This window comes from Eulemur rufifrons, chromosome 6 (genome assembly GCF_041146395.1).
Source record: "Eulemur rufifrons isolate Redbay chromosome 6, OSU_ERuf_1, whole genome shotgun sequence".
Lineage (NCBI taxonomy): Eukaryota > Metazoa > Chordata > Mammalia > Primates > Lemuridae > Eulemur > Eulemur rufifrons.
In genome coordinates this window covers 27,496,994-27,513,883 of record NC_090988.1, presented here as the reverse complement: position 1 = coordinate 27,513,883, position 16,890 = coordinate 27,496,994, and the positions used below count along the sequence as shown (strand labels likewise).

General features: G+C 36.2%; 1 protein-coding gene across 4 annotated transcripts in view; it reads left to right on the top strand.

Annotated features, from left to right (window-relative positions):
- The window catches only part of GRIA4 (glutamate ionotropic receptor AMPA type subunit 4), a 353,850-nt gene that overhangs the window by 307,794 nt on the left and 29,166 nt on the right, over positions 1-16,890 (top strand). For 3 of the 4 annotated variants that reach the window (XM_069468990.1, XM_069468992.1, XM_069468991.1), the window contains one exon: positions 2,290-2,537. In XM_069468990.1, the coding sequence (XP_069325091.1) occupies positions 2,290-2,537 (248 nt within the window). Of the gene's footprint in view, positions 1-2,289; positions 2,538-15,875; positions 15,915-16,890 lie in introns of all 4 variants that reach the window. The other variant, XR_011233664.1, reaches the window with a different exon arrangement.

Below are 16,890 nucleotides of genomic sequence, written 5' to 3'. Positions count from 1 at the left end.
AATGGAAAAACAAACACCACATGTACTCACTATTAAACTGGAACTAAATGATCAACACTCATATGTACATATGGTAGTAAAATCCAACAGAAATCAAGCAGGTGAGGGGGGGAGGAGTGGATGGGTTAATTCACACCTAATGGGTACAATGAACGCTATCTGGGTGAACACACTTATAACGTTGACTCAAACAGCAAAAAAGTAATTCATGTAACCAAAACATTTATACCCTCATAATATTTTGAAATTAGAAAACATAAAACAAAAGAGCTTTAAAAAATAAAAAAAATAACAGCACATATTTGGCAGGTAGTGCATGAACTCAAAGTGTTCTAAGGTCCTTGTATTGACAAGGAAAAGAAAAACATATAAACTAACAAATTTATATTAGACTTTGACAAGTCAAGGACATATAATTGTGGGGTAATAAAGAAGAAGAGAACCACTAAACTAAAAGAAGTGGGAAACTGGAGTGATAAAAAAATAATCCAAAAGTGGAAAACAAAAAAAAATAACTCATTGTATAATGGAAGAGTTAATTCTCTAGAACAGGACTCTATTTTTAGAGATGGAATGAATGAGGCCTGGCAACATGACATCCCTAGTGGATCCCAGAGTTGATAGATCTAAATCCAAGGACTTGTCTGTCCTGGAAGCACTTAGAATCATTGCAACTGAATTACAGTATTGGCATGGAATTATCTAATATGAGTATTTCTATAACCAGAAGTAAACTGTCATTACATAAACACACACACACACACACACACACACACTCATCACAATCTCTATATCATAAGATACTTTTTCAAGTGTTACTAGCATAAAAACTTTTCATTAGGTTACTACAGGATGTCTATTTCTTACCTTGATATTTATCAACATTTGAATATACATTACCATAAATATCTTTTTATTTGGTATTCAAATATGTGAATCAGTTATATGGTTTATTACTTAGGTTTACTGATTACTATTAATAATTCTCATCTTATGAAACCAAAGTTTTGAATCCTGCTTTTATCAGTTTCTTTCTTTGTCCACTTGAAAAATGTGCTTTTGCCCAAAAATATCTATTCTTAAGTTTGCTATTCAAGTCACTTTGTTGATTATTGAAGAAGTGCTTCTTGTTGAATTCTATGTTCTGGTAAACAAAGGAAGCTCAATGCAAATAAATGTACATACTACTGAAGATTAGGCCTCACACATAGACTTAAGTCTGAATGAAATCTGTCAATTTCATTTGGATCCAGATACAAAATTTGAGCACCTTGTTATTTAACAAATACGATCACACCAGGTAAAAGTCTGTGTGTGTCATTATATTATTAAACAGGATCCAGTCCTTTCTATCTTATTGAATATATCTTTTGGAGACATTTGAGTTCATGTGGAAATATTTTTACATTAAAAATGTATATGTGAATGAAAAAATGTAATGAGAATACAGATGCCAGCAAAAGGACCTGGGTAAATTAAATAGTGGGAGTAACGTGGGCGGAGGCCAGGTACACAGAAGTAATTTACAAAGATAAGTAAGTTTCTTGGATGGAGTCAGAGGATCAAAATGACTAGCTCTCTAAACCGTTAAGTGGGAAAACAGGAATCGTTTCTGTTTAAAGTTCAACATATGTTCTATTTGGAGATTTTGTCAGACAAAAGTCTAAAAATGTTTTCACCAACCCAGAGTTTGATTCTTGTGTTATGGATATTTGGTTTGTAAACCATAGCAGATTTCACCTCCTCCTTTCGTGTTCAACTGCTGACTTGATACGGACTGCACTTTGGTATATACATCTTACTAGAATGAGTTTCAGTAAAACTTTGAGGCATGGAAAAAAGATAAAAATAAAATAACTCTCCTTATTTGTTATAACTCAAACACAGTATGAAAACGAATTTTACAAACTTGAAATCAATTCTTATCTGGTCCTTTTCAGATTTACTGTGAATGTGATATAATTAACTGTTCAACTCTCTCCGTGGCATTCTGCATTAACAGAACAATAATAAGCTATTTCAGCAGTTGCGTACTGTAACTGCTGTGGCAAGAGGTGCAGGCTTCTGCACATGTCACTTTTGGATGTCTGTCATTTCAATGATCTCCTGAAATAGTTTTGAAAGGGGGTTTTCCAGTTTGAAAAGAATAATGTTACCGTTATGTTACTATGTGGCAACGTGGAGTTAGAGGGCAATGGAAAGCTACTGAAAGGCTTTATCGTATCTTGGTTCAGTCAATATTAACATGTTGTTCCCTTCTTTCCTGTATTTAATTTTAATTTCCTCCAGAGATCAAAAATAGCAGTGTATGAAAAGATGTGGACCTACATGCGATCAGCAGAGCCATCAGTGTTCACTAGGACTACAGCTGAGGGAGTGGCTCGTGTCCGCAAATCCAAGGGCAAATTTGCCTTTCTCCTGGAGTCCACTATGAATGAATACATTGAGCAGCGAAAGCCATGTGACACGATGAAAGTGGGAGGAAATCTGGATTCAAAAGGCTATGGAGTAGCAACGCCCAAGGGTTCCTCATTAAGGTGGGTGGAATAGTATAACAATATAACATGTGTTGTTATAGTATTCCACCTTCCCTGATGTCCCTGAGAGAATTATTTTGTTTTGTGTGTGGACATGGTATGTCTGTTTTTGTTTGTTTATTTTCTTTTTCTCCATTTCATATTTTTGGTCAACAATTAGGTAATTTTTTTTTAAATTTTAGGATAATTAATTACAGTTGACATATATCTTTGAAGGCCATATAAAAACCAAACTGGTTGAACACTAGCTGCTTCCAGCAGGCCTAAAATATGGGTAGCCTACACTTCTATATCTCATCAACTCTTTTTTGGCCACCAAAATCTACACTATTATTGTGTCAGTAATAATTCTACATTTTATCATTATTTTTTAAAATTATGCCTGGCCGCTAGTTTCTGAGTAAGAAGAAATCAACCTCTTCCTAGCCAACCACTTTTTTTTTTTCATTTCAATATTTCATTTCTTATGGCATCATTCTATTTTAGATTATCCTGAGGTTGGATTCGTGCTAAGTTTGAAATCACATCTATTTATGAAAGCAATCATGATTAGAGGGAAAAATGGGTTCTGGTTTTATAGTGCTTACTCAAGTCACACTCCCGCCTATTTCAAAGGGAGTATGGTGTAAGTAAGATCTGTAAAATTAGACCCAATGGCAATCCAAATATGCCCATAGTTAGATCCCTGAAATGTGATTCATGAGCAAACCATTACACATGTGGTTTAAAAGTGAGACTTTCATTCTTATGGAAATATTGGTTAAATCTGCCCTTTTCATCTTTTTAATCCTGGACATAGAAAAATTCACATGTTTATGTCCAGGAGGCAGAATTTCCTATTTTCCTTAAGCAATAAAGGCTGCCGTTGAATTGATGGGACTAGACCCCATCAACAGTGATGACTGACAAATTACTCTGGTCTCAGTGCTGCTTAGGAGAGATTTCTATAAAACACAGATTCAAGAGGAAATCAAGATCTTTGCTAAAGGACTTTACCAAGAACCTGGTCTTGAAAAATGATGTCTCTGGTAAGCCATTGAAAAATGAAGGTAATGAGACCTGTACTATTGCCCAGAACAAATGAAAACAATATAAAAATTATATGATTGTTTTCATTGGTTTCAAAAGGGAACTGCAATGTGCTTTGAAATGTGTGTTGGGCGGGGGAAGGGTTGAGATATAAGAAACATATACCAGTGCTGGAAAGGGTTGTGTTAAACCAGTATTCTGTGTTTGCAAGCAACACTGTAATCATTAGCAAGCGGTTTTCTGGTGTGTTACAAAAGGAGCAATTTCGAAAGAAGATAGAACAAAACTAGCCGGTAAAGACAAATTTGGGTGTGGACTTTGGCAATTCTGAAATCAGGTTTGTTTGCATGTATGTCCCAAATGAAACTGGAGAAATGTGCAGGGAGAAAGCCAAACTAATAAACTACCCGTAATAACATTCTACCCACAAATACCTCAACCATTCAGACTCTTACACTAGCATTAAGATATTTGGTCTTTGAGGGTATATTTTTGTATGATGCAATATGAAAAATGTGTAATTTCAATGAAGCCAAACAGCAAATAAATCTCTGTTGAAGTCGCAGTTTTAAGAGCATCTTAGTGTAAATAATGTAAAGGAAATAGGAGGGGAGAAAGCAATGGTGGTTGATATGTAGATCAGTATTCAGACTATTGATTACATTCACTGGATGTCTCTTTTGCTCTTAATTAATTCTCTGTGGATGTAGCTGCCTTGTCCTCTGTCTTGTGTCTACTGATAAAGTCAAGCTCCAGGGACTGAATTTGGCCCTCAGATACGGGTGCGCCTGACTCCCATTGATGGCAAGAGAGTTCCTTCTTAAATGTGCCACTTTGTCAAATCCACACTACAGGGATTGTTTGGGGAGAAACTGAAGGGCTTCATCTGCCTAGAACTGTATAATAATCAGCCATTGGCTTCCCCCTCTTTTCCTGTCCTTCCCTGGGCCTGGTTAATGAGGCAATTGTTAAACTCAGCTTCCTGGATGGGGAGTTTGTTTATGTGCTTTGTTTTATATATGCCACAATTTCCTGAGCAAGCTGGCCCCTGCATGCCAAAACCGCAGTCATTTTGTCCTGTCTTTGAGAACACTGGAAGGACACTGAAGGCTAACCGGCATTCACCTTACCCCCCACCCTCCTCACTCCACAAGCCCCAGCCATCTCAGCAGGAGGCTCATTAGGCTTAAATTCCCAGTCTTACTTGACTAGGATTCTTCTCTTTCAAATGAGGCAAACTAACATAAAGATGGACTAATAGACATCTTCTGTATCATTGATTTATTTGTAGAAGCAAATTCAAAATAACTGCATTCAGCAGAGCAAGATCAAGAAGGCATACCTGCATCAAGTGTCTTTGAAATCTTTTTGTCTTGTATAGTTCAGTAGAGATTTAAGTCTGTTTTTTTAGAAAATCTGTCTTTTTTTCTATCAGGTAATCAGGTCTTTAGGTTAATAGCTCTGGATATAGTGAGACTTGTGTATTTCATTGTCATTAACAATGGCTTTCTCATAAACTCTGCTGTTTTGATTGATTAGGCAACATGAGATTTTTAGGAAAAAGAAAACAGCAATCTTTCTTTCTATGTAAGCTTAACCAGAGAATGCAGACAAATGGCTAGCAATGTTCTGTTGGTCTAGGCAGTTTGAAATGTTCAGATCTTGCTGTTTGTCCAAAATGCTTCAGAATCAATGTCACAGAAAAGAGGAAGAGTATGACATATAATCACGATGGAAAGTCAGGACTTGGATCTGTAATGTAGACTTTAAAACAAATGTAATAAGGATTATCACAGAGAGTGTATCTGTGGCTGGGCTGAGAAATAGCATAACAGTGATGACTAGCACCCGTCTTTTTGGTAAAGAACAAAATACAGAGCTCTTTACTGTTCAGAGACTTTATTTCAGACTAGTCTTTTCTGGATATACACAGTGAAATCTGAAACCATAGACCTATCACTTACCAATAACAATGCCCAGACATTAGTGGTTTATTGGACTTTGACATTGATTCTCCAATTTTTAGGTGACAGAATAATGCCAGATATATTGATCCTGTTATTTTCCTAAATTTTCTTTCCACATGCACAATACTGTTTATACTTTTATCAATGCCATGGCCATCTCCCTCCTCCCTTTTCCAGTACCCTTGGCAATCCAAAACCATTGTGAAAGCCTTTCTCTGGCTGAGAAATTTTTAAAGTTTGTTTTAAAATATACACTTTAGATGGCATTGCAATGTAAGGTTTAGATCAAAGAGGAAGTATATTAATTTTGACTTCACTATCAATACTATCCAACACTATCAACTTAACAAATTTACTATAGTATAAGTGTTTACTAAAGTATTTATAGTATAGTAAAGTTGTGTACATTACTATAAAAATACTATCAGCTTTACTATATTATCTATACTACACTAGTTACTATACTATTGACTTTACTATGCAATAAATAAACCTGTTAAAGCTTGTTTAGAGTGAATCATAATTTGATTGACACAGATTTACTATTAAGTAGTTGTTAGATAAGAATACACCTTTTAAAGATATTCATAGTATCTAGCATCTTTAAAAACCTCCAGAGAGCAAAGCAGTGGATCATATCTGAAGACTTTCCTCTGGTCCTTGTAAGGGTTTATGTACTTGACCTCAATGTGTGAAACCAAGTTAAAAACCATAGTCTTCTATACTTTTATTATTCAGCAGCGATAATTCCCACCCAAACTTTGCCTTCTCTAAAGATATTTGTGGAACTGTGTTCAAAATAAGGTAAATGTTCTGTCATCAAAAAGTAAGAAAGCAGTTCTAATAGCACTTGCATCAGTAAGACCTGGAAAAAATGAGGCCCATTTGGGCTTGGCAATACCCAGCTGCAGGAACCCATGGCAACAAGAGCTGATCCTTTGAAACCAGGCACGTCATGCTTACTTTACAACAGGCAGCTCAGAGCCCCACAGTAGTAGCATGGCAGTGGGGAGGAAGTACCAAGAATGGGAATTAGAATACCACATCTTTCACTGGATCGGTTCTTTCAGTATTTAACAAAATCACTGGCCTCAAAGGATACTTGGCCCAAGCCTAGATCTGTGTCAGGGTGGGCAGAGTTCTCTGTAGGCCAAATTATGTGTTTTCTACTTTGGAGGATTTGCTAGGACAGATGTATTAAACTTAGTATTCAAATTCATGATTAAAAATGTGTTATCTGAAGGAATCACTTTTGCATGTAAAATTTGTGAGACATACTTATTCATTAGTTCAGGTGTACTTAGAAGGTTTAGAGAAAAGGAGTTTGCTGGATGTTGGGTATGAGAATAAAGCTATAGTCTATTTTTGGTATTAGAAACATGGCAATTGTTAGTACTTAATGTAGACACTAGAAAAACTTAAAAGTATAGTAATTTAAGGCCTAGTACTGAGTATCACTTGGCCTCAAATGAATAAACTTTTGACATTCCTTCTGGAAATGAGTTGTAGAGGGTTGGTACACAAATATGGGTTTTTTTTTAATTTTAACTATTATGGAAAGACATATTTTTGCTTATGAATATCCTTCATTTTTCTTAGTGCCATATTAAAAGATGCTACAGATAACTTAGGTTTTGTAATCCTATTATATTTTGGAATAAAGTCTGTTAAGCTAATCGACCTCTTAAAATATACACACATACACACACACACACACACACACACACACAAATCCCTCTTGTTGCAATATGCTTGAACAGCTACCCAGTTTGCTATTAGAGATGCTGGTGTTTATTGTGGGTACCAAGTATTTTGCATTCACAAATTGGGATGTCACATAGTAAACATATCAATGCTACACATGTCCCAGGGGAAAATAATTGCACAGTAGAATTCATATATTTCATCCTTCTCTTTCTAGATGTTGACTACGATAGGAAGTGTAAAACTTTCCACTAACATTGGGAATTCTAAATTTTTGTCTTAACTCTTTCCTGTAATTAAAAGATGACTCAAATCACAGGTTCCCACAAAGAGGAAACAAATGTTGCTTTTTTCTATATTTCTTTTAAGATTGACCAGGCATTATATATTTTTGCCATTCGTCTCATTAGTAAAAAAGAAAAAAATTAAAATGCTGAAATTATTTGCCCTCAATCTTCTGATAGTTCACTCAATAAATGATTGCTGAGAATTTATTGGGAAGTTTTTAAGTTGGTCACTCTTGGGATGCTTTACCAGCAGCCTAAGTAGGTAACACCAGCTTGAAAAGTTTCTAAATTCAACGTTTAGCTCTTTGTTCTCCTTACCACTACACTTAGAAATTGTATTTTAGTGACTTTCTGAGAAAATGGGTAACTTGTGGCCATTTTAGTTTCTACCACTTCAAAGAGGATCAAATTGAACAAGACAAAACTGCTACCAAAACTTAGCTTAGCAGTTTATTTATGAGATTTGATGAGAGATCTAAGACTAGATTTCAATTCTGACAGTTCTAAGAAAAACCAGAATTCCAAACTATTTTGTTGAGTTCTACACAACTGCCTTATCGACAAATCTCATAAATATAAAGAATCTCCAAAAAGAACCTCTAAATCCCGTACAATTCAAATTGATTCAGTAGCAACACACAACTAACATGAGTACAAACCTACAGCCACCCAAGTCAGGCAACCTTGATCTTCATACACCAACTGTATTTCGAGAACATAAAGTTGTACTTTAAGGTCAAAGCTCATAATCTGATACATAGTAAATGTGTTGAAAATCTGTGGATGAACTTACCCCTACATTAGTAGCATACTTAAATGTTTCCTCTTAGTATTAATACATGTCAAGTAGCCATATAGGTTCCATATTATGTCATTCATCTTTAAAGATCATCTCACCAAAAGGTACAGTCTCCAGAAGCAATGACCACACTAGTGGTCAGGTTAAGAGGCATAGGAACAACAAAGCAAGTGTGTGAGGGTTTCTGTGTGTTTGGATCTCCCTTTTTGTGGCCGGGGGATATGGGTTCTCTGGAACCAAAGCTGTAAAACACTAGGGCTGGAGGGGAGACACGCTCCCTAAGGGTGCTGGCAGTGCTGAAATCTAGAAGAAGGCACAGTTATGAAAGGCAATTTAGTGAGAAACTAAAGTCCAGCTAGTCAAAGCAAAGCATCTGAAAGACTCTCCTAACAAAAAGGATGGGGGTCGGGGCAGGGAAAAGTGATGGAAGGGAAATTTATGGAAGCAAGAATCTTACCACTAGGAAAATAAGAAGAGTAGCAAATGTTAGTTTGCCTGGAGCTTCTACATCTGCTTCTATATTGAATCCTATATGTTGATTGTGGCGTGATATATGGGTATGCTGCTTACAGTTACGTCTCAGCGGCAGGACACACACCCTGCGCCAGAGAAATTATGTGAAACTTTCACCATTCCTAAGCCTGCCTGGCAAGCATGAGTTGACAAGGTCTGCACTCCCATGACAGGAAGGGACACTAAGGCCATTCTATGATGTCTTCATGATGGTGTATTCAGATCAAAGATATAAAATTAATGTATGCATGGGCTTGGTGTGTAGCCAGGAGTGCTTACTCACCCTTAGAAGTAACCAAAGTAGATTTGAAGGCATCAAACTACAGTGTTATTCCCTCCCTATGGAATTTGCCCTCCGTGTCCTCATACTCAGCATTCTCTGGACCAATATTTAAGTTTCCTCAAAAAGAGTTTTTTTTCTTTCTGCTCTGCATAATATAGATTCTGACCATGGCTACAAAGCTGCTCTTTAACCCTGTCTATACGCAATTATTTTTTTTTGTTGTTGTTTTTTTTTTTTTTTTTTTTTTTTGTTGAGACAGAGTCTCACTTTGTTGCCCAGGCTAGAGTGAGTGCCGTGGCGTCAGCTTAGCTCACAGCAACCTCAGACTCCTCGGCTTAAGCGATCCTACTGCCTCAGCCTCCCGAGTAGCTGGGACTACAGGCATGCGCCACTATGCCCGGCTAATTTTTTCTATATAGATTTTTAGTTGTCCATATAATGTCTTTCCATTTTTAGTAGAGACGGGGTCTCGCTCAGGCTGGTCTCGAACTCCTGACCTTGAGCAATCCACCCGCCTCGGCCTCCCAGAGTGCTAGGATTACAGGCGTGAGCCACCACGCCCGGCCTATACGCAATTATTAAAGAAAATGTGTCAGATTAATTTTCTCCACTATAGGACCTCAAGCTATAGGATCATAACCTCTGTATAGAGTAAATGCTCTTGGTAAAGTTGCCTGTATGTAGTTTCATGAGCGGGTCTTCATGCACAGGTCAAGTGACAAGTTTTGTTGTTCTTTGCACATCACTTGTGTTAGATTTAGTCTCCAGACTTATCTTCCTAAAGAAAAGGATAACAGGAAGATGACATCTCTGGCTGCCTCAGAAGGAGGAACCATTAACATTTCTCAGGCCGGGCGCGGTGGCTCACGCCTGTAATCCTAGCACTCTGGGAGGCCGAGGCGGGTGGATTGCTCAAGGTCAGGAGTTCGAGACCAGCCTGAGCGAGACCCCGTCTCTACTAAAAATAGAAAGACATTATATGGACAACTAAAAATCTATATAGAAAAAATTAGCCGGGCATAGTGGCGCATGCCTGTAGTCCCAGCTACTTGGGAGGCTGAGGCAGTAGGATCGCTTAAGCCGAGGAGTCTGAGGTTGCTGTGAGCTAAGCTGATGCCACGGCACTCACTCTAGCCTGGGCAACAAAGTGAGACTCTGTCTCAACAAAAAAAAAAAAAAAAAAAAAAAACACATTTCTCAGAGAGATCATAACTCTTACCTAACTCCTAGAACTCCAGGCAGTTTGGTAGGGGCAAGAAGAAAAGTATTATAATCACACTACAGTAGATTCCTACCACTTACTGTCCCAGCACCTTCTTAGCTGAAAGTACGGAGGTGGAGAGGGGAGGGACTGAAGAAGAGAGGTAGGAAGGGGCTCCCTATACTTGCAATAATTAGGCACGTAAAGAATTTAGACACACACATACAACACAGGGTTTGAAGGGAGTGATGGTAATCAGGTTCACTATAAAACTCCAAAATGCCTATAATAAAATACTATAAAGCTCAGCTTATTGTGGAGATGCCATCTACTCCTCAATGGAGAATTTTATATTATGCTGCTTTAATGCAGTTTTATGCTAATGATAAACATCTACTTAGTACATCATAAGTAAATAATGGTTTTCCACAAAAATGAAATTGTACCTATTTGTTTCAGCATAGCATATAGGAAACCACTCATCCACAACTTTAGACATTATTAGCTCCCTTTTGTCTCTAAAGATAACATCAGCCAAGATGGGAATAGTTTATCATTCAAATTTAAGAAAAGAAAGATAAAATAGTTTGGTAGTCATTAGAATAAGCTGGAAAATAGTAATAACTCTGGTTTAGAATTATATTCCATTTTAATTTAGCTAGAAATAAGAAACTACAGCTCGTTTATTTTAATGTTTGTTCTCGTCCACAAAAAAAAAATCAGTTTAATAAGTCTGTTTTCAGAATGAAATAACATACATCTGAGATAACTGCCACAAATATACAGTATCACAGGTATCTAGCAACACCTGAACCTGAATAAAAAAATCACTATTCAGTTCTCCAAAATACTTAGCTAACCCTGGTCCTGAGCCTTCTTAGAAACAAACATTATCTGGATTATGAGATTATTTTGTAAATAATATTATCAGAAGTTAGGAATATTGTGAACATACTTTTTATCCTCCTTAATATGAGAAAAGTCTTTTTTCATGATTGCAAGTAGTTTCTTTTAAATGGACAGATTCCATACTTTCTGAGAATCTAACAATTGTTATTAAGAGATATCCACAGAATGAAATACACTTTCAAAAAGTTTGTGAAACCATTTCAATCTATTTCTTTAATAGCACACAACTCAAAAATTTAGAAAAATTAAAGGCAGAAAAACATCCTCAGCATCAACTCTGTCGTTCAAAGTATACAATACTGAGATGTTGGGGAAAACTATCATTTTAAATACCACTAACCACATAAAACCATATCATATCGTGTTGTAATAAACTAGACTTTATTTAACTTTTTTTTTTTAATTCTAGGGTACTCCTTGAAGAAATTATCCCACAGATAAATTTTTACAGAAATGTTAAAAATTTAATGTTTTCTCTAAGTACTAAATATTTGGGAGTTATCCAGACTAAGGACTAAATTGGAGTCAATCAAACAAATGTAACACCAATAGCTTCTCACTTTCAAAGGAAATATAAGAGTATATAGATCCTTTTCACTGTTGCTTCGCTACCCAGAGGATTATATAAAAACTGGCGAGAGCTTCTTACAAGGCCTCTGCTGTTATGGAATCCTGGTTGTTTTGTATTTGGTGCTGACAGATATGCAGCTTCTGAATATCCCTTTTTGAAGTGGTAACAGTCAAAATCCTATTAGTAACTAAGAAAAGACACCCTCAGCTCCCCAGCCCCTGGTATCCCCTCTTTTCAGCCATTTGTAACTAGAACCACAGAAAATCATAAAAGTGTTATCAAGTACAGCAGTTTTACGTTGCTAGTTCCTTTAGCATAAAACAGTGAATTTTGAAAAAAGCATGAGGGAAATTATTAATAAAGTGAAACCAGGTATCCATGATCCTAAGATGATACCCTAACCTTTGGCTTGTGTTTGACACTAGTCAGAGGCAAATGGAAATAAATAGGAGCCAAGAAAAGTTGACCTCAGATTGTCTCCCAAAGTAAAAAGTAAAGGTTATAGCATTAAAAATAAATGAATAAATAAATAAAAGTTCCTTCCTATTAAATGATACAGTAATGATAACATTGTATAAGCCAAAGAATCAGTTAATATATCATTTAATTTTCTTTTTAATTTGTTCACTTTTGAAAGATTATGCTACTATTGAACACTAAAGATATCTTAAGTGAAGCAATAAGAGCAACAGTACAAAGTTATAGTTTTCAAATCACTCCCACAAACATTCTTCTACTTAAACTTAACCCTCTTGTGATGTCATTTTATTACAGAGGAAGGCACTGTACAGTAGAGACGTTAAGTGACTTGCCCACAGTCCCCCAGCTGAGATTAGAAATGAGATCTTCTGACTCTTTCCAGTGCTCTTATGGGGAAAAGAACAAAAAAGGACTTTTTTAATATAAATATACTTAAATCTGAAAACTTACAAAGCAGTTTCTGTGATTTTTCCATGCTGCAGTTTTGGCAACACTGATAATTTCAAAGTATATTGGAAATACCCATATAGAGCTCAAGTTCCATAATTTTTAATTTATATTAAAAACTAGAGGGCTGGATGCAGTGGTTCAGACCTGTAATCCTAGTACTCTGGGAGGCCGAGGCAGGATGATCACTTGTGGTCAGGAGTTAGAGACCAGCCTGAGTAAGAGCAATACCTCGTCTCTACAAAAAATAGAAAAATTACCCAGGCGTAGTGGTGCATGCCTATAGTCCCAGCTACTGGAGAGGTTGAGGCAGTAGGATCACTTGAGCCCAGGAGTTTGAGGTTGCCGTGAGCTACAATGATGCCACTACACTCTACCTTGGGCAAAAGAGCCATACTTTGCCTCCCCAGACCACCCCCCGCCCCAAAAAAGACTAGATACTCCTGTTGAGTTAAAGAGATTACATAGAAGTAGATTTCAGGTCAGCACAAAGAAAGATTTTACAATTAAAACTGGTTCCCTAAAAGGAGGGAAAATTGGCATATGATCCCCAACATCAGACCTGTGCAAGTAAAAGTAGAAGAGATTCTCACATCTCTTAGGGAGGAAATGGCAATGGTGACTTCTATATTCCATTCCCACTTTGGCAGTCTGAGAGTCTCAGTTATACCCTAGACTATCTTTAGCCAAACAACCAAGGAATTCTCATACCTCTTTGAAGTTGCAGGCACTTAATAAAACTGGGGGAAAATTCATTCTCAGAACCTTGATAGAAGCACATCTGCTTTGGAATTAAATAAACCATTTCTTTAGTAAATAGCTGCTTTTATTGCAGTCTGAATACATTGTGAAATGGAAAGGTATTTAAGGAAAGCACTTCTCTGTAAGGACCAACATAGCTAGAGATAAATACAGATCTTGTATGCCTATATAAACAGACATTTAAAATTACATGCTGACATCAAACTTTTGGCAAAGTACAAATCTGACAAAATTCATTGGATTATATAAAAGGGGAAATAAAACAGCAAAAATGAAGCACATGCATACAGAAGGACTTCTTTTGATTTTTTTTAGAACAAAACTTATATTTCTATATCTAGATAAGATTTTAAAAATTGGCCTGTGTAATGTGGTATCCTGTGGTGTTTCAATATGAAATACCTGCAACAGTGATTTTTTTAAGGGCACCATAATAACCCTAACAACTTTAGTACTACTTAATTTCTTTTTCATTTTTCTCTTCATCACAAATAGCAATCAGTTTATGCCCTGAAGCATGAAGACTGTACAGCCACTGTAATTTTACCCAATCCAGGCAATATACCTATAGTTGTTCTTATTCATAGGTTCCCAGATCATTTCTAAATATAAAGCTATTTCCTTCAAAACTCTATCATATAAGTGACTTCCATGGATGAAGTAGGTGTTTCATAAAAATACAGTTTTCTCCTTTTTTTTCAATTTTGAGCACAGTTTTACAATTTCTGCATGTACTTGTCTCAAAAAAAAAAAACGAAATGCTCTCTCACTGTATATTTTTTTGAATTTATAGCATTGAGTGGATAAAAGTATGGTTTGTCAAAATAGCCATTTTTAGAATATTCATGAAAGATAATGAATGAAGTTAAAGTTCCCAAGGAAGAATGCCAGGGAAAACATATATGTTATAGATGGAGGAATTTTATTATGCCATATCATGAAACTTTGAGGTGATTAAACTTTAAATCTCATTTTTTATATAATAAATCTAACACTGAATAAATGGTAACAATAATAGATGGAGATAAGATATCTTTATAAAACAGAATCTGCCATATAGTGTTTTTTCCCTGCACATTTTCATAATGGCCATTAGCATAATGATTATGACATCCCTCATTTTGAAGCCTCTGGAATATACTTGGACAAACTAAGGTTCCAAAGTACATCCATTTTCTCACCTGATGTCATTTTACTTGATGAAGAATTTTAATAAGTTACCCAAAGTTAAATAACAATAGCACATGATCTTGTATAGGTTCAAGCTCATTCTTGGTCTCCACTCTCCTTCATGTCTCACGGAATTCAATCAATTGTCTGATATTTGATTTTTTTATGGGAGTCAATCACCCACCATCTCTGAAATTATGCCAAAGGGTAACCAAGAACTGACTCTAAGCTCGGTTAATTAGTCAGTAGCCTTAAAAGAGATAAAGTAATCCAAGTAAGAAATGAGCATATCAGAGACTATATAAATGGAAAGGAAATAAAAATATAATAACAAACTACTATGTACCAAGAACACGTATATGAGCATATTTTCTAACTTGACCCCACAACTCCTTGAAGTTGATGCAGTTATCTCCATCTGGACGGATGACACTGCTGAAACTCAGGTCAAATAGCTGATGAGTGACAGAGGTGGAATTGGAGCCCATTGCTGTCTAATTCCCACATCCATGTTCCTTTCACTTTGTTGCCTTGTTTCTCTCCAAAGACACAAGGTGCCCTAGCTAGACAGAGACATGTTAAGAAAAAAAATGATCCCATCTTTATCCAATCTGTGATTCCCTGTTTCAAAAAAATAAAACAAGCACATAGTGTTTGATAATATCCATTTCCCAGACTTTATTCTAACCTTCCCGTCTAAAGACTCTCTAATTTTTTTTTTATTTTTACAATAATTATTGTCCATATTGGTTTAGAACTGCTCCAAACATGGTGTTGCTTGTAGCACTATCATTTTCCTCTCAAAAGACAAAAGAATATCAGGGAGATGGGCTGAGAACACCACAGCACACCTTTTCTCCCTAAGGAACTCCCATGACACATCCTCCATTACTCACTCCATCTGATGAAAATTACCCAGGCACTGCCCTTCCATGAATTCCCTACTCTAAGCCAGTCTTCAATTTATAAGAGCTTTCTGACAAGACAGACTGACTGAAGGGCAGACAGAATTTTTTTCCTCTTAGGCAGCTAACGTTCATTCCCCTTTGGCTTAATCCTTAAAATGGGTTTTGAATTCAATGCAGTGAAGGCCCCAGTATATCAGACAGTTGGTAGTGTCTTGTGAGACCTGAAGAAGGGGTTGGCCAGAAATGAACTTGACTTTAATACAAGATCATGTTCTATTATTGTTTAACTTTGGGTATTTCTCCCCTAGGAGGAGGACAGAGGAGAACTAACCAGCTCCAGGACCAAGGTAAGAGGGGAGTTTTCTTTCAAAAGAATGGGTTCCATCCATTTGAAGGAAACCCCTCCCCCACCTATTTTTTAATCCCTTTTTCTTTATACATTTATATTTTTTAACCAACCAACATTAGGAAACCAGCTTGCCACTTGTGTATAATAGTTATGTGAACATCCACTTACAAATATTATAGCAGGAAAAAATAAAAACCTTCACCTAAGTCATATCAGTTATATGCTAATGCATTTATGTTTTTCATCATCATTAAATATTAGTACCAGTCTTCCATTAGGCATAGCTTCTTGCATAGGCCTTAAGAAATTGTTATCAGCCATTAATTTCTCTATAGGTAGAATACATGTAGTTATTGTCAGTCAAATCATAATGGATAAGAGGTCACAAAAATGTTAAAACTAAAATCCCAAGTGTTTCTACAGAAATATATCATTTCTTAAACATCTTAATGAAAGAAAAGCTCATATATTTTTAATGATATATATTCGGAAATATAATCAGGCTGGACTCCTGATCTGAAGAAGTATAGACTTGATGATATTTTTTAAGATACTGTATGAAAACTGTGGTTAGAAAAATGAAAGGGAAGAAAGGAAATACTATCTTGAGCATTACTTCTCCATGTTACACACCCTCTTCCCAGGCATTTTTTGTATAGCTTTTAGTGGTCTCCACCATAACCTCTCTTTCTGTGTTGTTGTCCTTGGAAATCAGCATTTCCTGCCTTTGATACTCTGTTTCAAATTGGTCCTTCCATAGAGGAGACCCCAAGGGGAGAAACAAGCGAGAGAATTTAAAAAGTGTCTAGAATTTGAAATATCAGAAGAAAGGTAGACCATACGGATTATACAAGGGACTAGTTTCCATATCCTATTCAGCAATAGTTCTTTGTTATCATTTCCCTCCAAAGAGGCTAGATCTTGTGTGACTCGAGTAGATTTTAGAAAAGTTTCAGTTTAGGGCTTAAGAAGAA